The 21,334-nt window shown below is 41.5% G+C and overlaps 1 protein-coding gene across 7 annotated transcripts in view; it reads right to left on the reverse strand.

Moving 5' to 3' along the window:
• The window catches only part of LOC127583792 (rho guanine nucleotide exchange factor 12-like), a 97,954-nt gene that overhangs the window by 16,197 nt on the left and 60,423 nt on the right, over nt 1-21,334 (reverse strand). For 6 of the 7 annotated variants that reach the window (XM_052040149.1, XM_052040146.1, XM_052040144.1 and 3 more), the window contains 22 exons: nt 18,755-18,889; nt 18,173-18,262; nt 17,979-18,089; nt 17,637-17,735; nt 16,559-16,601; nt 15,473-15,575; nt 14,740-14,880; nt 13,609-13,641; nt 13,170-13,287; nt 12,115-12,223; nt 11,835-12,035; nt 11,111-11,255; nt 10,529-10,576; nt 9,334-9,524; nt 8,648-8,794; nt 7,463-7,548; nt 5,723-5,848; nt 4,575-4,689; nt 3,930-4,036; nt 2,932-3,009; nt 2,730-2,805; nt 831-998 (listed from right to left, as the gene is read on the reverse strand). In XM_052040149.1, the coding sequence (XP_051896109.1) occupies nt 831-998; nt 2,730-2,805; nt 2,932-3,009; nt 3,930-4,036; nt 4,575-4,689; nt 5,723-5,848; nt 7,463-7,548; nt 8,648-8,794; nt 9,334-9,524; nt 10,529-10,576; nt 11,111-11,255; nt 11,835-12,035; nt 12,115-12,223; nt 13,170-13,287; nt 13,609-13,641; nt 14,740-14,880; nt 15,473-15,575; nt 16,559-16,601; nt 17,637-17,735; nt 17,979-18,089; nt 18,173-18,262; nt 18,755-18,889 (2,470 nt within the window). The remainder of the gene's footprint in view (nt 1-830; nt 999-2,729; nt 2,806-2,931; nt 3,010-3,929; nt 4,037-4,574; nt 4,690-5,722; nt 5,849-7,462; nt 7,549-8,647; nt 8,795-9,333; nt 9,525-10,528; nt 10,577-11,110; nt 11,256-11,834; nt 12,036-12,114; nt 12,224-13,169; nt 13,288-13,608; nt 13,642-14,739; nt 14,881-15,472; nt 15,576-16,558; nt 16,602-17,636; nt 17,736-17,978; nt 18,090-18,172; nt 18,263-18,754; nt 18,890-21,334) is intronic. The other variant, XM_052040145.1, reaches the window with a different exon arrangement.

Here is a 21,334-nt window from a genome sequence, read left to right on the forward strand (position 1 = left end):
CTGAAGAACCCCCAACCACGCCTCTTTTTTTCCCCTTTCCTAGCCTCTGTCTTTTTCTACCCCCCTTTTTTCCTCCTTACCTTTGACCCATCCCCTGGTGGAACTGCTCTCCCCTCCTCCCCTGCACCTGCCTATCACCATCTCTTACCTGCATCTACCTATCACCACCTGCTGCCCACCCCGCCTCCCCTCTTTTGTCCACCTATCACTGCTCTGCTTTTCCTTCCTATATATTGGACTTTCCCATTTCCTATCTTCAGTCCTGAAGAAGGGTCATAACTCAAAATGTTGACTGTCTGCTTTTCTCCATGGATGCTGCCTGGCCTGCTGAGTTCCTCCAGCATCATAGCATTTTTCAGCCTCAAAAGTTGTTCAGGAGACAGAAACCCAAATTCCTATACCCTTTGTGCCAAGTGAACAGCTTAGCTCTGATATTAAAATCTGGTTCCCTTGGTCTGAACAACGACTCTTCTCTCCCCCCACCCCAGTAGGAAAAAAATTACACCATTTACCTGAACAAACCCTTTAACAGTGAAGCCCATAATCAGATCACCCCTTAATCTTCAACACTCAAAAGAATACTACTGTAGTCACTGCAACTGGCCTCACAATCAGAGTGAGAATAGGCCACACTGTCACATCTCATTGATGGCATGCAGCCAATATAAGATGGCACTTGGGCACTGCTGATGAATGAATTAGGATGACCAATATCCACTCTCAGTTGCTTTACTTATGGCAATCCTTTCCATCTCCTCAGCCTCAAGTTTTAATTTTTTAAATTTCTTTCCACCCTGTACCATCTGATCATTATTGTGCAAGCAACTGACCTGTAGCAACTTCTCTCACAAGCACAGCCGAGAGTTTGATAATGGGGCTGAAGGTGTGTTTGGTGTCAGCATTGGCAGCAAGATTTTTACTGTGACACTTCAACACCAACCGTTCATCCTGTTTCTGAGATAGAACCAAAATGTCCTCCAACAGAAGTGTGTAGAGATCTGTGTTGATACAAAAGAACAGAGTAAGTATCCATACATTCTCAGTGAGATGCACTCAGTGTAAATTGCTTGGCTTCTTGTGAATCCCTGCATTTTGCTGGAAATCTATAACACACAGCAGTCAAGTCCAGTAGGTTTCTAGGTGGGGGTTAAGGTAAGATTCCACACTGGAGTAGATGTCCAGCATTTAAAGGCAAACCGTCAAATCTAGTTCAAAGTCCCACTTCTGATTGAAAAATGGAAACAGAATTCTGGGTAACTGCATAACATTACAAACCATGAAAGAAAAATTCACAAACCAATACAAAAGCATGGTTTGGAGAAAAATCAAATAGTTTCTTTCTGATGCTGCAGTCAGTAAAGTGATTGAAAGCAGGTCAAGAGCTTTGTGAAATGCACAGCATCACTTATTAAAAACAGCCTCAGAACAGAATGAGGCAGAAGCCCTGCCACAATCTTCCTAATATTTTGTAGCTCCAGTGTGTACTTAACATAGCATCAGATGCAGCTAGTAGCTGTCCATCCATTCACACTGGAGCACTTAATCTTTTCCCATCACAAATCATTAAAAACGTAACCCACGTTGCATTTCTAGAAAACAGTCAAAGTCTCACGACTGTCTGCAACACAAGCCCTTGAAATAATTGACTAAACTTGTGGGTGTTTTTCCCCCCACATTTAGTATTTAATTTTTTTCCTCATATTAATTCCATTAGTCGTACATCTTTTTATTTTGTATCTCAAATTTTTGGTAGTGACTTGTGAATTCCCCAACGGTGAACTTTCATGACTTGAATTGCTGTAATGTGGGAATGCACTGTATGGATATGCTGGTTAAACCTCTAGCTCCTACAAATGTCCAATGACCAAATACAAGAAAATGAAGAACAAGCATCACAAACACTAGACAGCAAGGAGTCCTGCACTGTAGAGCTTCTTATCGTCAGATATTTACACCACTGCAAATACAAGAACCAGTACTGTGAATATCCAAGACAAAAATCAAATCTGTAAACTCCTTAGAAACAAAAACCTGCACCACACTTGGGAGACAGTAACCTGATCTATGAATCCCCAAGAAAGGCATGCCTACTGCAAATATCTGTGTGACTAAAATCTACACAAGAATCATCCAAAAGACAAAATTCATCCAAAATACAAGAACCAGAACTGTTAAGTATTCAAGAGAAGAACCTGTGCTGTAAATACCCATGGGACAAGAATCCTATACTGTAAATATCAGAGTTCTGACTCCTTTACGTAAATACTAGACAGATGAGAACCCTATATTGAAGTACCGAGACAAAAACTAGCACCTAAATACCAGAGACACAAGATCCAGTAATGTAAATACATGAGAAATATGAATCCTGTACAGTATCTGAGACTCAAACTTGTACCACAAATTCTTGGAACAGGAACATTTATTGCGCCGACCCAAAACTATAAACACCCAAAAGAGATGCTTCATTGATGAAATAAGTGTTGTACCCTAGTTCACAGTGCAGCAGCAACACATTACAAATAAAAGATAAGAATCATTCTTTACTTGACACCTGAATACTTTCTATAAGACATTCAGGTGTGCAGGGTGTAAAGTGATCAGGAAACAGTGTGCAAGATAAACTCACAGCAGAACACAAAGCCAGTTCCCAAATAAAACTCATCTGTTTTCACCCTTCAAAAGGTCAGTAGCTACCAGTTCATCTTCTGATGGAGCTTTTCACTCACCGATTGTCTTATCTTTATTCACCCGCCAAGTCAGAGGCCCTTCGTGTATCATGATCCGCTTTGTAAGATCCAGATTCTTAAACAAAAATGTAATTACAAATTGTGCTCAATGCAAAATGGGTCTCTGCAATGTTTTATTAATCATTTCTCATCTGAACTTTGATAATGAAGGGCTTTGATATTTTTCCATTAAATCACTTACCCGGAACTCCTCAATCAGCGGATAATCTGACTGCTTCAGGCTAGATAGATCCAGGCGCCGCTGATAATCTTCCAACCGCTGACACAAGAAAGAATCCATTAACTTTCATAAGGAAATACCAGACCGATCACAGAACAGAAAGCATTTCAAGTTGCTGATGTCCTGAGCACCTACACTTTGTGTTTCAATGATAGCCTTTGGCTCTTTGATAAGCAAGAGGCTTCATGAATCTCAGGTTGCCATATCAGTTCCCTCTGTCCTGTATAACTCAGTTACCCCATCGTCAACGTACAAGGTTTCTGGTGCATCTAAATAATCCAGTTGCAAAACAGGTGGAGAGAGGTAGGGGTGGGTGGCAAGGGGATGATTTGAAATAAATCAACTGGGGAAAATCTAGCTTTTAAAAAATAAATAAATAATTTTTGTATGAGGAATTACTATTTACTGTCTCAGGTATAACAAGCCTTGGGTTATTTTTCCTTCCAACCCCTTTACCTGTCTGGGTGAATGTTGGTGCCAGTCAATAAAAAGGGCTGACAGTGATGCAAAGAAACAATGAATTAAGCGGTCAATGAATAGGGAAGAAACAGCTGCACTCATCCAGTATCAGCACACTATATGTGCCCTTAATAAAGTCCATTAGCAATCAAAAAATATACTTTTTAAAAAATGTATTATCACAAAACAGATGAATAGTTTTCTCTGTATCAATTACATGTTTACCAAGGAAAGGGTAATGAAAGAAGATCTCTATCTGATAGATCTTCAGCTCTAGGAAATTCACACCCTTTAGAAGAGCAGACTGCAAACTTGTTCTTTATTTCAGGTTTCTGGTATCTGCAGTATTTTGCTTAGGATTCACTTATTGTACACCTGGCAACCACTCAATCTATTATGTTCAAAGGGCAAGGGTTATTGCACAGAGTCTTCCCCACTCAAGCCAACATATCGGTGCATGGTAAGGGCTCATGTACAGAGTCCTCACCTCAAACACTCACCTGCTTATTTTCAGCTTCCTTCACAGCCTGATTCACAAAGTTCAGGATCTGACGGCAGCATTCTGCTGCCTGTTTCACTTTCTTCTTCTCTTCGTGCTGTTCTGGATCTAAGAACAAGACGACTTGTTTCAGTACGGAAAAATAATTTTATCCTCCTCCAGAGAAAACAGAGCAAGCTCTAAATTAAAGCACTTGTAAAATGAAATAAATACATAACCTGTTTTTCCAGTGTTACAGTTACTTGTGTGCCAATTAGGGGAGGATCTCTTCTCAAACACACATAACTAGAAGAGAGATTCTGATGGTGTCTTTAGAAGTTTACTGGCAAGACTCCCAGCAGTGGAGACTTTTTGATACCACTTCAGGCAGTGTACCTGCTCAACTTCTAATACGCATTACATGCTATTGGTAATGCTTCCCGTACACGTCTTATTCTCATGCTCACAATATATACCTCGTGAAACATGGGGATTGTAATGAAACATACATAATTACAAGGTTATCTCCCCAAGTTTCTCCCATTGCCTTCGCCTCTGTTCACATCACTCTCGGCCTTTTTTTAATAACATTTTTGTGCACAATCTGGCAGTTCTATTTTAATGATTCCTTGGATTCTGTATGTGCTCAAGTCTAGACTGGTCCTACCTGTATTTTTAGCAATGTTCTCCAGGAGTAGTGGGTATTTGGTCAGACGCTGCATCTCAGTTGGGATGATGTCCTTAAGTTGCAGCCTCCTGCACTGTGGATTACTCTGTGCCTCCTGCAAAATATCAGCTTGTAACTAAAATAAATCTTCCACCTCATGCAACATACCCAGTTTCTCAAACTATGTGCAACATTGCAAATGCCTTCTGTCACCAGATTCTGATTCCATCTACATTTGGAATCTCTCGCCATTTGATAGAAAACTACATTCACAACAAGGATAAATAACACCCAGAAGAGAACTTCCCATCTGTCTATACATTCACTGTGCAGTTTTTGGTCCTGTGTAAATCACTGTTGTACATACTTTCTATACAAAATAATTTGATAAGATCATCAGCACCCCTCTCAATATCCCACAATCTGCAATGACAACACCTCTCTCCCCTAGTGTAATGCCTGCAAGGTAGAAGTAGGAGGTACAGAGAAAACAGGTTAAATGAGGAGAGAGGGGAGCACATTGGGACAGCATTGAGCAAGCTTTATTCTGTTTCTAACCCATAGTGTACGGGGTGGCACAGTGACACAGCTGCTAACGCTGCTGCCTCACAGCTCCAGAGACCCGAGTTTGATTGCAATCTTGGCTGCTCCATAGGTGAAGTTTGCACGTTTTCCCAGATGCTTCTGTTTCCTCCTACATCTGAAAGATGTGCTGGTATGTTAACTGGCTTCTGCAAGTTACCCTTTAAGTGGCAAAAGAATTAAAGGGGAGTAGGTGGCATGTCAGGGAGAAGTTGTTGCAGCAATACGGTGAAATAAGGAGAGGGTGAATGGGACTAATGGATTATCTGCTGGGAATCAGGATGGACCGGATGTGCTGACTTTGAGTTGTAATAGGTATGCAAGTATGCTCCAAAATATTAGACAGTGACAGTATAAAACTTCCTTTAAAATATACCTAAACCATGCTGTACCTGCCCTGAGCGTATTTGAAGGGAACATGTACAGATCCTTTATTCTCCATCTAATTTGATCTGTACCTCTGCGGTTTGGTACTGGGACTGGATGCATCGCATTAACATCTTTACTGGTTATTCATGTAAGATATGTAATAACTTGGAAGAAACTCAGAATTTGAGACTTCTCACCTGAATGATTGCCTGGAATCTTGAATCTTTCTTCTGCTTTGATTTGATCAGTTCCAAAGCAAAGGGCTGATTGCTGCAGAAAGTAGCTGCAGCTCGTTTAAACTTCTCCTCTTCAGAACAGCTGAACTGAGAAAGAAAATAGGAATTACTCAGATGTGTGCCAAGCAACTCTACTATCTGTGCCACCTGGTAAATGACAAGGAGGCTTTGAGGGGTCATAAGATGTGCCACTCGCCAGTTTCAGTCAGTGTTGATAGGGCTGGTTATGAAAAATCAAAAAAGTTGCAGATGCTGGAAACTATATAAAAAAAAATCGGAAAACATATCTGTGGGGAAGCGAACAGGGCTCACTCTGTTCAGTTATCAATAATGAACCCTGACCAATGTGATTAACAATGGTGACTAATCAACAGTGAGTGCCAATGAAAGACAAGGAGAGGTAACTGTGTTTCTTCTACTTGAGATGGTTGTATGTTTTATACCCGATTATTTGCTGGATCCTGGTGTAAGCTGTCAAGTCCTTGAACACAAACTTTGCAAATGTGAGTAGGTCATGTTGCCCCTCTCGTCTGCTTTGTCATCCAATCTTGGACTCAGCTCCACTTTCCTTCCCATTTCCCATAACTCTTGACACCCCCATAGACCAACAATCTCAGCCTTGAACTGATTCAACAATTCAGTCCATACACTGCTCCAGCACAGGCAATTCCAAAGGTTCACAATGCTTTAAGAGAAGAAATTCCTCTTCTCTCGTCTGAGATTGGCAACCCCTTATTCTGAAACTATACTTCCTAGTTCCAACTGGAAAACATCTCAGCACCTACCTTGCTAATCTCCAATGAACAGACCCAATCTGCTCAACTTCTCTTCAACCCCCTTGTCCCAGGAATCAAGCTTTTCTGAACTACAGCCATTTCAAGTAGATCCATCCTTGAATAAGGAGACCAAAACTATGGTCTCATCATCAATACTCTGCAGTTGTAGTAGGACCTCTGATTCTGTTATCCACACCCTTTGCAATGAAGTACAACATTCCATTTTCTATCTCAATTACTGGCTGAACCAGTTTCACATGAGAGGACACCCAGATCCCTCTGTACTGCAGCATTCTGTAGTTTCTCTCCTCACAAGCAATATTCTACTTTTCTCTTCTTCCTACCAAAGTGGATAACCTTGTACTTCCCCATATTGTACTCCAGACAAATTTTGCCTTATTACTTAACCTACCAATGTCCCTGCAGAGAGTGTGCCCTCTTCACAACTTTCCTATCTTTGCATCATCAACGTGGCTACATTAAAATTAGTTCCTTTATACAAGTGATCAATATGGACTGCAACTAGTTAAGAACCCAGCACTATTTCCACACCCTACTAGTTACCCTGCTGTCGAAGCAATTATAAGCTTTGCATTCCTCCCTCCGTGCCATTTATGAAGCAGTGAAGATAAACTAGGCTGAGAAGACCGTCCAGAGGGATCCTGCAGCTTTGTCCGGGATGTGATGTTTGGCCTGCAGAAGCTATAACCTGCATTTTAATAACTTGTCACAGGAGGTTTTCTTTTTGATCCCAGTCACCTCAATAAATATAATTTTAATGGATGTGCATTGATTTCCCACAATGTCCTAAAATTGAAGTTGCACTACAGGATTTGTTGCCCACACTCTCTGCCTTTTCAGAGGAAGATCCATCCCAAGCATCCTCTTCTCATTAATTCCATACAATTTATACATGGACACTCACCCAGCTTAGCAAGTCCTCTCCAATCTGATCAACCACAAAGTTTTCATTTCTTTTCCAGACTTTTCTCATCTGTTCGTTTAATGAAACTGGGGGAAAAAGCAAATCTACCTTTAGAATCACATTTACTTCATTATCACCCTGTGCTAAATTAATCCAGAGCAGTAGATCATGGAATCCTATGGTAGGAAAGAAAGGAAGCCATTCAGCCCGTAGCTCGTGTCGTCATGCTTTTTTTTGTAAGAGCTACCAATTAGTCCCATTCATCTCGGCTATTTCCTTCTAAAAAATTTATTCATTCAGTTCTCTTCTGAAAGTTATTATTGGATCTGCTGTCACCAGCATTTCAGGCTGTGCATTCCAGATCACAAAAACTCCATACAAAATAAATTATCCTCTTCTCCCCACATTTTGGGTAAATTGCCTTAAATCTGTCTTCTCTGATTATTGACCTTCTATCACTCAAGCTTTTCCTTAGTTTACTGAAACCTATTTTAACAATGTCAATGAAAATCTCCTGTTAAACTTCTCTGCACTAAGATGATCAATTCTACATTTGTCAGTATTAACTGGAAATTCCACATCCTTATCTTCCACTATCAGCAATAACACTTTCTATCACAGAGCTGGCCCAGAGCTGCACATTCCTTGTCTCAATCATTACAGTGCACTGTCCTTATGTTTGGGCTCCTGCCCAATCAGTTGTAGCTTGGGGGCCTCACACAGCTCAGTAATTGGAATAATGCTAAAATCCAAAGATGTTTTCATTTCCACTTACTAAAACAGTGGTTTGCAGAATGTGAACACTGTTGGCCAGGCCAACATTCACATCCCTTGATCTGAGGGGCACGTTGGGCAATTTAGAGGGCACTTAAAAGGGTGAGTCTGGAGACATATTTGACCAAACCATATAATAAATGGTAGACTTCCTACTCTGAAGGACATTATTAAATCTGGGAGTTCAGGACATTATTAAGACTAGCATTTTGATTCCAGATTTATCTGACTGATTGATTTTACATTCCCCAGCTGTTTAGGTAGGATCTGAATTCCCATCTCAATATTGCAGGCCTCTGGATAGTCATCCAGTAACTTAAACATCAGAACCATCTAGACCATCAATCCCCCTACTTCAACAACTTTACTCCCTTGAATGCTGGGCCCTAAAGCAGTTATTTCAACAGTTACCATGAAGCTGCAGGACTTCCTCAAGGTTGGAGAATATGTTTCTCACATCAGTTGTGGGTATGCTGCCATCTCGCATCATCTTCTGGTAAAAGATCACATCTAGAACCTTCAGCATTCGAATGTGAGCACGCTCCGTGTGGAAAAGTTCTGTACAAAGTTATCAGAGGACAAGACAAAGTTATGACTTGTGAGAAACACTGAAGATTAGAATCAGCACTCAGTAAACTTCCACATATGCATTCCCAAAAACTGCACTGAAAATGAACAATACACAGGAATATACTCTGCACTATATGACCCCTGATGCCACCTGGCATGAAGGCAGTCATCCTCTGCACTACCTGTATGTGTGGCTGATCTTAGTAGGCCCCTAGATTTGTTGTCATCCTGACACCAGTCCCACCACCTCACCTCCACAGTTCACATCCTCTTTGGGATTGCCCGGAGCTTCCCATTCTTCCCAAGATCCTCAACATACTGCCTATTTTCCCTGAGATTCGCCAGACACTTCCTATCGCACTGTGAATCTCCTGGCATTTTCACAATCTCAAATGCTTCTAACATTCCTCTGAGTCCACTCTTACATACCCCATCAATCTCTGGCATCCTCCCACTCTCTAAGGTCCCCATCAAAACAGTCCTCTCCACCCTTAACATTCTTGACCCTTCACTATCTGTTACCTTACCGTTAATAACTTCCTGCCTCTTGATCTCATGTGGTTTCAGGCCAGACAGGACATCCCGACTAACCAGCTGCTGCCAGTTGGCTGGGTCTTGCTCCACATCCGACAAGTGCATTTGATCTTCCTCTGTCTGGCTCAGGGGGTGTGTCTGAGAACCAGCCTCTGTCCATGCTCCATAGCCATGCCCATCCGCTCTGGGGAAACAGGACCAAAAATATTACTGAAAGCTCCTGACTGAAGTATACAATGATTGGCCAGAGGACTGCAGGGGTAGGTGAAACATTGAGTAATCGCTCTAATTCAGTTGGCTTTCCACCCCAAAAGAGTAGAGCAACATATTGGGTTGAATGGCTTCTTTTGTTTCATGATGCACAGGAAAAGCCATTTGGTCCAATATGCTTGCACTACCAGCATACAGAGATCAGATGCCCCACCAAATCTTCCTGCAACTTGACAGAAAGAACTTGGGACATTAACTTGCAGATGATGCCTTGTTGTATTTACAATACTGGTGGCAACATCATAGGAGAAATCCTAACTAAACAATACACATTATGAAAATGCTTTTCATATTATGCTCATTCTTTGAATGATCCTACACCATTACTGATGGGCACTAAGCTGGTGCTATAGTTTCAGAATGGTAGCCATCAATACTTTTACCTCAATGTTATAGTGACAGATCAGAACCCACTAGTGCAGTATTTCAGTGATATATTGATAGATTGATGTCCAACAGTACTGCATCTCAGTGAAAGATCAGCACCTAGTACAGTAACTCACTGTTATGATGACAGATCTGTTCTAAACTGAATAGTTATTCACTAGTACTGCACTGCAGCATTATGCAGTGACAGATCTGCCACTGCAATTACTACATCTGACATCAATAATAACACATTAGTACCCTGGTGTTACAAATAGGCTAGTATCCATCAGTTCTGTATCATAGTTTTGCATAGCTGATAGACCTCTGCCCAAGTATTGGTCTCAATAATGTTATTCAACTGGTTAGAATAACATCAAAATAATGTTATTCTAACCAGTTGAAAGGAGATGTGTGAGAAGAGTCAACATCTGCAGAGGGGCTAGATTCGCCATTTTTCTACAGCTGGAGATATTATGGTGGCAGGTCCACACCTACAATCATATCTTTACATTGCCCATTTTAGCAAACTCAGATTCATTGGGAACTCACCGGCGACCTGGTTTAGGAGTACACGGGGGTGTAGCAGTCTCAAGACTTCTGAAAGGCAACAGAAAATTAGAACAGTACAGCACAGGAACAGGCCCTTCGGCCCACGATGTTGTGCCGAACTAACTAAACTAATCCCTTCCGCCTACTCAATGTTTATTTCCCTCCATTTCCTGCGCATTCATGCATCTAAGAGCCTCTTGAATGCCTCTATTGTATCTGCCTCCACCACCAACCCTGGCAGTGCATTTCAGGCACCACTGTGTAGAAAAATTTGCCCTGCACATCTCCTTTGAACTTACCACCCCTCTCCTTAAATGCATGCCCTCTGGTATTAAACATTTAAAAATTAGACAGCAGGAAACAAAGATCATGGTACAATTGTCCACAGAGTAGTGCAATTACCCCACAACCAACAGCATTTAATGCAATACAATCAGCCCATAACCACGTTCTCCAACAGAACTCATCTCCTCTAAACATATGGTGTGAGATATACAAGGAGTCACTTGCTTTGAGTCCTGCTTCATTTGATCAGATCCACTTTGTTCCGCTACTTTGCCAACACTGACCAGAGTTACTCACTTCTCTGACTCTCTATCCTCCTCCATCACCTGATCAAGGGTGGATGGAAGCTCGAAGGCCGACTTTGGTGTAGAAATGCTGGAATCCCCTATTAATGAATTGTCTGTCAACATCTTGAACGTTGCAGGTGTTGCAAAAGCAGAATCTGGGAAGGATAGAGGAAATTAGAGGCTGAAAGACCAAAAGAATTGTATACAAATTAAACTATGAAAATATGCTACTCTGTTCCCACTTCCCTTCAACCACCTCAAAACACATTTTTAAATGTTGACTTTGTCTGTTACTGGAGACTATATGAAGAAGAAACAGTGAAGCAGAATGAGAGAGCAAAATGGGAAAAGGAATGGGAGAGGTATGGCAGAGCAAGAGTCAAATGAAGCCAAGGCCAAGCTGGTTGATGATGGCAGATGAGAGAGATCAATGGGGTGGAGGGGAGGAAATTGGGTCAGACAGGTAAAAAAGCAGGAACGGGGGGGGGGGGGGTTAGGGGAAAGAGAGGACGAGGAAAGAGGGAGAATGAGGAACATGTAGCAGAAAGGGGTAAGAAAGGGAAAGGAGAGTAGAGCGAGAGAGAGAGAGACACACACACACACACACAAAGCAATAGGAAGAAGTTGACAGCAGGAGCAGAGGCAGTGGAAGGCAAGGCTACCGATACAGTCGTGGTGCACCAATTATTCTCTCGTGCTGGGTAACAATGAATTGCAGTGCATTTCCTGTGTACCTGTGTCACACTCCGAGATCCCATCATGGACAGTGCTGGCCGTAGCTGCTCCTGGTGAGCCGATCACCACCGGCTGATAGCTTGCCTCACTTCCCTCGCTGAAAAACTGAATAGATTTTGATCTCTCGCTGTGGTCAGAGTGAGAAGCTGATCGGATGTATGGTCCCATTTGCCTCTGGTGCAGTAACTTAGCCTTTTCAACTGAACAAAGATGTCAGTAATCAGTCTCCAGACACTTTGATCCTACATTTTAAACAAAATAATTTCAGTTCACACTTACTTGCATTGCGATCCTGTTTGCTTGTGCGACGGATAGGGTCCAGAATGCTCTGGAAACGTTTCTTTTTCTCATCATCTTTCACAGTTTCCTTTTCTTTCTTTATACTTGGCTGTTTATTGTGCAAAATTAAAGTCAGAATGAGACCATAAGCAGAATCAGACTCCAGCTCAGTGAACCAGCAACAACCAATCAGCAAACACCATTCACAAATACCCCACAATCTGTCATCTCTGAACCAAAATCAAGTGTGGAACATTCCCATGTTCTCTTCTGGCTTAAAAGAGCAGCAAGAATATCTCTATACACCATTCCAAAATGAAACCAAATAAAAACACCAGCTTTCCTCCCCCAAAGCCAGACACTTGCAGAACCAAACTCCCAGCCCCATCTGAAACCAGAATCAACCCCACCTCAATTAAAAGACTCCAATTCCCATTAATTTGGGAATAGTTCTCTCCTTTCCATTTTTATTACTAACTTCAGTATCACAGAGCTGTAGCCATTTTGATTCACTCTAGGGAATATCGATAAACATCTGGATATGTGCTCCAACAATGCTATAAGCTATGGGCCTCAACAATGTCCTGGATGTAGTGCCTGAAGACACATACTCTAAGAATTAGCATCACCTCTATCCAAATGATCCTAAACAGAGACTGGCATCAGCTGACAAAGTGGAAAATCATCCTGGTTCTATTTTCCCCTTATGGTCAACGACATTAGAATCATTGAATTACCCATCATTTACTCTTTGGGGGAGATCACCACTGAACAAAAACTTAACTCAACCAGCCACACTTCAGTACACAAGCAAGTCAGCGGTTGGGTATTCTATGGCAAGTGAAGCATCTCCTAATTCTCCAAAGTCTTTTTAACATGTACTAGTCATGTACGTAATGGAATAATCTCCATTTATCTAGATCAGTAGATCTCTAGCAAGAAGTCTGGCAACATGCAGGGTGAGGTAACCTACTTCAAATATTCACTCTGCATTGAAGTAATCAACCCCATCCCCCAACCTCAAATAAACAACGTGTAAATGCATAAACACAAACCTTCTTCTTTGGGAAGAATGCGACTCGTAACCTGCGATCTCTGTCCAGGTTCCTCAGTTCCTTCATTTTCACTCCAAGCTGCTTCATATAGAGGAGGATCACATCCGCAACAGAATTACTGCCATAGAAAGAGAGAGAGAGTGGGAATGGAGGAGTCTGTATCAGTTACCAGGAAGAAATACCATTGCTCAAGGACACAGGACACAAATTTGTGAGCACCAGGAAAAGGGCTGAGTTCATTAGCTGACATTGGGGAGAATGGCTTCCGCTGCACTGAGCAAAGGCTCAGAAATCATTCAATTTAGCTGAAAACTATTTTCAGTGATTACAACTTGCAATGAAAGGAACAATGGAAATATTGAAAATACAGTGTGTGCACAGAGAGCAGAAGTCAGTTTGGATGTTATGGAGCTAATGAGCAGGAAACTATGAAACTTACCTCTTTTCTTCCTCAGAAGGGGACAAGGTCGCACTAAAAAGCAAAACAAAAATTGTGAGTGATCCAACAACATGAGCAAACACGGAAAGTCCAGCAGGTCGAATTAATCAACTGCAACTGAGCATTACAAGTCCCAGTTTGATGGACAGATTGCCCCTAAAAAGCTTAGACATATGTGGGAAGTGTAGGTTAAATAATGCTGTTAAGGAGGTTTTAAGGTAATTGGGAAGGGGTATGGGGAAACTGAATTACAATAATTCGGAGGGGTAACAAGGCGTGTAAGTGCAATGTAGGGGCAAAGAGAGATAGAAGGGTTCAGCCAGAGGGCTGAGGCAAGTTTGGAATGTATGGGCATAAATGCACATGGCATGATAAATAAGAGTCACAACCAGATACATGTAAGTTGCCACAAGGGATTATGATACAGTGGCAATAATAGACATAGTTTAAAGAAGGGCTTAGCAATCCCAGGCACAATGTATTCAGAAGAAATTGTAGAGGAGAGAAAATGATGGCGAATGGGGGAAATGTCATTATTGCAGGCAAGACTATAATGGGCTGGAGGAAGTGGCTGACCAAAATGAGGATTTTGTATATGTTTTCATAATAGAGGGAGGGCAAAATATCAGCAAGAAATTGGAATCAGAATGTCAAATGAGGGAGTTTAAACAGATTTAAAATGCATTAAAAATGGCAGAGGAAAAAATAATGGTTCGTAACATTGAAAAATCTCAAGGACCCGAGTCCCTCCTCAGGGTAAGGAAAGGAAGCAGCACAAAGACTGCAGGTACATTCATCACGATCTTCCAAAGCTTTCCAAATACTGCCTCCAAATTGGAAAATTGGAATTGCAATGCTGTTCTTTAAAATGGGAGGAAGAAAAACCCAGAAAGTAATTGTGGGGTACTTAGCATAATTCATTAATCCAGATAGTGAACTGAAAGCTTGAAGTCTGAGCTGATCACAGCATGGCCTCGTAACAGTCATCAATTCTGTCTGATCTCATAGAACTTTGTCAATATCCATACTTAGCTGCCGTCCCAGAGCTCAGTCTGCTTGTTACCAGACAATCTGAGATTGACACCCAGTAACATCAATCACTTGAATGCTGGATTTTAAAATGCTACTTACAGGACCTCGTCGATCTTCTGTAACAGGTGCTCTGCACACACCCGTTCCTTCTGCTCTGCTGCCACACGGTCTCGGATTCGCTCTGCATCCAACTTTGCCAATTCATTCTCTCCGATTGTCATTCCCATATTACGTTTTTGCCTGTTGAGATGCAGGTATAGATTAGTACTAGAACTACACTCTCAGAAACAGCTTTGAACCAGCCAACCCCACTGTAAAATCCCAAAGGAAAGGTGAAAAGAGAGGCGAATACATCGTTATTGCTCAAGTAAATAACATTTTTACAATTAGTCAAACTCATACCCTCATTCTGGTACAATAACATGGAGTGCAAAGGCTTGGAATGCAAACCATAGGTGAACAATAGAGTGAAGGATCCAGGCAGGAGGGGATCAAACAAGGGACAAGGAAACAACACTGTATACAAACATTCCCAACAAAACTGCAGGAATCAGATGGATGGAATGGTAGCACAATGTTGTGAACAGGGACAGAGGCTGGCAGTAATATTCTTTCCCCTGGCAGACTTTTAAAAATGAGACAAGGAAACATTGTTGCCTGCAAATATTTGCTCCAAAACTGCAAGGAACCTTGAAGGGACAGTGAAGGGGAATGGGGTTGATGGTGGCTTATCATTTCCTCTTGGGCAGGTTGTTTCCATTATACTGCATGGGTCTGCTGCTTATGATCTGCACCAGCAGCTAATAATGACAATGTGACTAACTGTGTTTACCTGAAATCTTCCAGGTGCGTCTGAACATCAGGCAGGACACTGTCCTGCATCCCCTGCACACAGCTACGCTGCATTTCCTCAGACAGATCTCCTTTTCTACGTTCTGAAAGGATTGAACAGAGAACAATTATGGTGATGCATTTATATCTCATTCAGGCAGTGAGCTCCACATCACCAGAACCAAATCTGGTCAGCAATTGCAGACAGAAGCGCAGGTGAGCTCATCTCTGACCTACACTCCTGCGCATTGAAACATGAAAACCACCTACAAGCTAGGAGGTCTGATGCCATTTTCTGGTGGTGTAGCACAAATGTGCTTGAGGAAGAGATAGAGGCACTCACACCAGTCCCTCAGCTTTATGCCTGGCAAGTTTTCTTTTAAATCTTGTTTTTAAATTAATTTCTAGAACCTTTTAATTTTTTTTTGGATTTTTTTCTATAATTATTTAAGATTGAGCTTCTTTCAAATGTATCTGATTATCCAAGACTTTTAAGAACAGTTTAATGGCCTTTTGACAACAGTAAGATGTCAAAAGGCTATCAAGGTATTTGACAGACGGGATGCAGCCATTACTGGCAATGACAGCATTTAGTATCCACCTTTAGCTGTGCTTCAGAAGGTAGTCACAAGCATTCTCTCGGATTCAGAGAAGTCCATATGGTGCAGATGCTTCCACACTACTGATAGGTTGGTTGCTTACGACTTTGATCCAGTGGTGCTAAAGAACAAATTAATTTATCTCCAGGTCTGTAACTTTTAGGAGGCAACATCCCCATGTATCTGAAGACCGTATTCCTTTGGGCGTTGGAAGACACAGGCTTGGGACGTGCTGAAGAAAATTTGGCAAGTTGCTACAGAGCAACCTGTACATAGCGCTGGTGCCATGTGGTACTGGATACCAAAGAATGAGCAACAGTGCCAAAACATGCAGGAATCTCATTTTAGAGTTGGAGAAACCTGGATTGTTATTTTATGCATCAATAAATGGAATTCTTATTTTTTTCTATATTCAGGCATTCAAAGTAGTGAATGTACCTGGGCTTCCCAAGCATAGGTTTGGAAATGTTTTGGTTTTGGGGACTTACCTAGCTCTACACTGATCCATTCTGGTACCTGAACTCGGAGATTCTGGGAAAAGAACAGAAATGCAACAAGTAAACCAAAAAGTGCGTAATGAGCAAAGTGGCATAAACAGCAAGATGCAAACAACATTTAGGCTTGAATCATTAATTGCCACAGACACACATTCCTTTGCATCCACAGTAGTGAATCTCAGACCAATACTCTATCCGCTGTTCATTGTTTACTACACATTTAGTTCAGGGAATAAGGAAACAACAGAACTTCAAAGTGTAATTTGTATTGTTCCTGCCCTCCTCAATTGTCCAGGGTCACGGCCTTCCCACCCTCCTGCTCTCAGAGTCGCAATCCAAACCCCACCCCTCTAGTCCAGTTAATACACAATTGATACTGCTGACTCTCAATGCCTCCAACAGAGGAAAAAACTGTTCCAATTCTCTCAAGAAGAGTACCTTCCCAGAGCAAATGGAATAACAAACAAGCAGAGATGGGAAATTCTGGGTTTCTATGGATACTCAGGGAAAAGGGATCTTTACCTCAGTTTCTGAGACCAGGCACAATGCCTAAAGGAGAAAGAGAACCAACAAGATTGCAAGGTGGGCTTCAATCTCCATTACATGCATGATTTCTGTTGTCTATTTTTTATTTCACCAGAGGAACTTCCAGTTAGAAATAGATTTCAACAAGCAACCATTACAGGATGTGAAGCTGATATTAACCCCAGAACAATTTGGTTTAAAATTGGCCTCTGCTCAGTATATTGGAAGATCTCCATCTCAACAAGTAATGAACAACAATTATACAACTGAAGGTATACCACCAAAACCAATATTTATCTTAAGCCCCATATATAGAGTTGTACATGGGTTATATACATCCAAGGAAAGTCACAGGGAGAATCCTACTCATCCTTTAGATTATAAAGGGACAAGTAAAAGACAAATTCTAAACATCCTATGAACTATATTAGGACATATAGTAATATTCAAGTTGTTCCAGATAGCACAGAATCGCTGTGTCAGAAGTCCAGACAATTCCAAGATACAGAAAAAGCTGCAGCAGTTATTGCATTGCCTGACTCACCGAACCCTTCTCCAGGAAAAGGTGGCAAAACTCTAGAAACATCCGTCGATGATCCTTAGAATTTGTGTGATTGTAGAGATCGGCGTAGAGGTAGCAGAGCTGGGTAGAAAATAAACCACTAATTATTGACAGCAATTACCAGCACAGCCTATCTCCTGCCCAATCACTAGAGAAAAAGCCCTTTTCATCACTGCCAGCACTCATACTAGAATCTGACCCTTCCCAAATGCCAATGGTCATCCCTATATATGAACACCAGCATCAATCTTCACCATCAGGCCCCATCCTTATTGCTGACCCTATCCAACGACTTTATCTCTCACCATAGTCCATGATCCTTACCAATGGAGCCGCCTCAAACTGTGACACGACATGATGTAAAAAGGCAACCAAATGTGCAGGACGGGATTTCACCAGATCAATGCTTTGGAAACAGCTGCACTGGACATCAATCTGTAAAGTGAGCAGATGGGGATTAAGATCTAGGTAGGTTCACACTATCTGCAGTCAAATTAACTCCGACAATGGACACTTACCTGTTCAGCCTCGGTATCAAAATCATCATCCTCAGCACCGATTATCTGCACTGCAACTCGCGGGGGGCTGAGCCCTGAGGACAGTGAATCCTTCAGGTGGAAAGAAACAAAGATCAGTCAGTCAGATCATTACAAAAACCATAATCAAATATTTCACACTGACACCAGCTCCTGCACTTCCTGCAGCTCCAGCTTCCTTCCATCACATTATCCTTCAGATTATTTGTGTTCGCTTGCGCAGGAGAGGGCATTGCCCTGTGATGTGTTACGGTCACTCTACTGCTGCCCTGGCTGGTGCAGGACCACTTTCTGCTGATCAAGTTGGGGTGTCTCACCTTTAAATCCTCATCTACAATGCTACTGCTTCCTGACAGCGCACACAACACTCTTGCAATATCCTTCACATCATGTAACAAGAACAAAATGCTCAGTACCTCCAGGGATTTGCTGAAAATGTTTCAGAAAATTTGCAGTGACAGCAGAACAGTAATTGTTTACTACAATTGACAAAAAGGTCAAAGAATTCATGACCTCCTGGGAAACAAATGAAAGTCCTGCCTGATGGTCAGAAATACGCCATACCCAGTCCTGGTTCTCATCGACTTCCATACTCTCACAGAAACTGCCAGCATCTTTTGGGGAGATCTTGGGGCTGCTATTCAGAGAGTCTCGGTGAAAGAGGCCATCACATGGGGGAGACGGGCTGCTTATTGTAGACTGTAAAAAGAAACGCAAGGATTCTATAAAGATACAGCATATAATAAGCACCTTTCACAGCCTCTAGATGCCTCAGTGGGCGTCATCTAATCAATTACTTTTTGAAGTACAATCTCAGTTTAAGAACCATAGAATCATTGAAATGTTAAGGCACAGGAGGCTGCTGTTCAGAATGCCTTAATCTAGGAAACAAGGCAGCCAATTCGGTGATAGTAGGAACCAACAAATAGTAATGTGATAACACCAAGGTGCCACAAGGGCTGGAGTACATCCCGGACAAGGGATGGCAATATTTTAATTTGAGAACCATGAAAATATTCTGATGAAAGTTATGTAAATAAACGTCTTCTTGTAAAAAAAAGAGAATAAATCCCATTCACATCTTTGAAATGATGTCAGTGCATATTATATCCTCACAAAAGGCCTAACCTCAGGTTTAATGTCTCATCAGAATTGCTCAAGAATTTCAGCCAAAATGTGTTCAAGCCTCCGGACTGGGAGTTGCAGTGACAGTTGTTTTGACTCCAAACGGATTATTACCCAGTGAAAAACAGGTGATGCCCTTAACCACAAGGCTACTGACAACCAGCCAAAAAAACTCTAGAAGATATAATATAATACATTTAAATTAATGTAATTCAAACTATCTGAACTTTACATTGGAACCTACACTAGGATCAATGGATAGATTTTCCAATCAGCTGCTGGGAAATTCCAGGAAGTCAGCAGTCCACCACTAGCAGACCAGCATCAGGACACATTTGGAATGAAAGCAGCCATCAGCTATGAGGTTTGCGACTTCAACACCTGTGCACAATACTAGCAGCTTCAGCAACTCCTTTCATTTTAATGGAGAGGAAAGGCTGGTAGGCAAGCCAGAGGCAACTTACAGCTGATCCAAATAAACTTAACTGTTTTCTTGAGTTTGTTTTCAATGATTTAAAATAACTTTCAAAAACTTTTAACACTCCTTTATTTTTATTTATATAGAATTTGATTGTGAATATCAGGCTGTTTGACAGTTTTGCAAGTATCTTTAGTCTGGAGGCATGGTATAACTAACTGGCTGCCCAAACATTTCTATGGAAGTTGCAATTGGAAGTCACTAAAGCTGTACAGGATCTTGTTAATTGGGCTACAGTTGAATTTTTTCTTCTAGTTTGCTCTTGCTAGAGCATCTTCTTAAGAGGAGGTTAGCAAATGGTTCACCAACCCCTAGAAACTCTGGGTCAATAAATAACCTCCCAAAACCACTGTTCAGAAGACACATTGGCTAAAATATGGGCATTTCAAATTTCAGAAGAAGCCATTTATATCGGGCCTTTCAGGGACAATTAACTCGTTTTGAAGTGTAGTTATGTGGTAGAAAGCACTAGCCGATTTGCATATAGCAATCTCCTGCAAAATAGCAAGGTGATACTAGAGTGCATGCACTTAAGGTGAGGGGGGGCAAGTTCAAAGGAGATGTGCAGGACAAGTTTTTTTTTACACAGAGTGGTAGGTATCTGGAAGGCACCGTCAGGGGTAGTGGTGGAGGCAAATACAATAGAGGCGTTTAAGAGGCTCTTAGATAGGAACATGAACGTGCAGAGAATGGAGGGATAGAATATGGAATGAGCTGCCAGAGGAAGTGGTTGGGGCAGGTGCAATAATAACATTTAAAAGACATTTGGATAAGTGCATGGATAGGAGGGGTTTGGAGAGTAATGGGCCAAATGAGACTAGCTCGTTGGGCACCGTGGTTGGCATGGACAAGTTGGGACGAAGGGCCTGTTTCCATGCTGCATGACTCTGACTCTATGACATTGTATAGGTAGAAGGGATTAGTTTAGTTAGGCATTTAATTACTAGTTTAATTAGTTCAGAACATCATGGACTGAAGGACCTGCTTCAGGGCTGTACTGTACTGTTCTATGTGATAACAACCAATTGTCTAATTTTTTTGTTAACTATGACTTTATTAGCATTAATTGGTTCCCAATTCTTCATTGCCACAGGATCTTTTACATTCACTTGAGAATGCAGATATGGTCTTAGTTTAACATCACATCTAGAAGGTGGCACCTTTGCCAGTATAGCACTGCCTCAGTATCACACTGAAGTATTCAGCTAAGATTCTTGAGCTCAGGTTGCTGGTATGGAGTTTGAAAACACACCTTTTGGCATAACACTGAGGGTTCCACCAATTAAGCCACAATTGGCAAAGGATCAGGGGCAAGACTTGGGAGAAAAATGAACTTCAAATTTTATTCTATTGAATTTTAACTCAGTAAGATATTTCTAAAGTCCAAAGTTTTCTAAAACTGTTTGGTGCTTGACTGATGTGCAATTTTGTTACATTGGGAAAGTGGAGGATTTGAGTGACTGCCGAGCAGTACAAGTTGCACGTTTCAACCACAATCAGTCTTACAAAATGCTAGGTCAAGGGAAAATTAAAATAACATT

Source organism: Pristis pectinata, chromosome 27 (assembly GCF_009764475.1).
Source record: "Pristis pectinata isolate sPriPec2 chromosome 27, sPriPec2.1.pri, whole genome shotgun sequence".
In the NCBI taxonomy this organism is placed as follows: Eukaryota; Metazoa; Chordata; class Chondrichthyes; order Rhinopristiformes; family Pristidae; genus Pristis; species Pristis pectinata.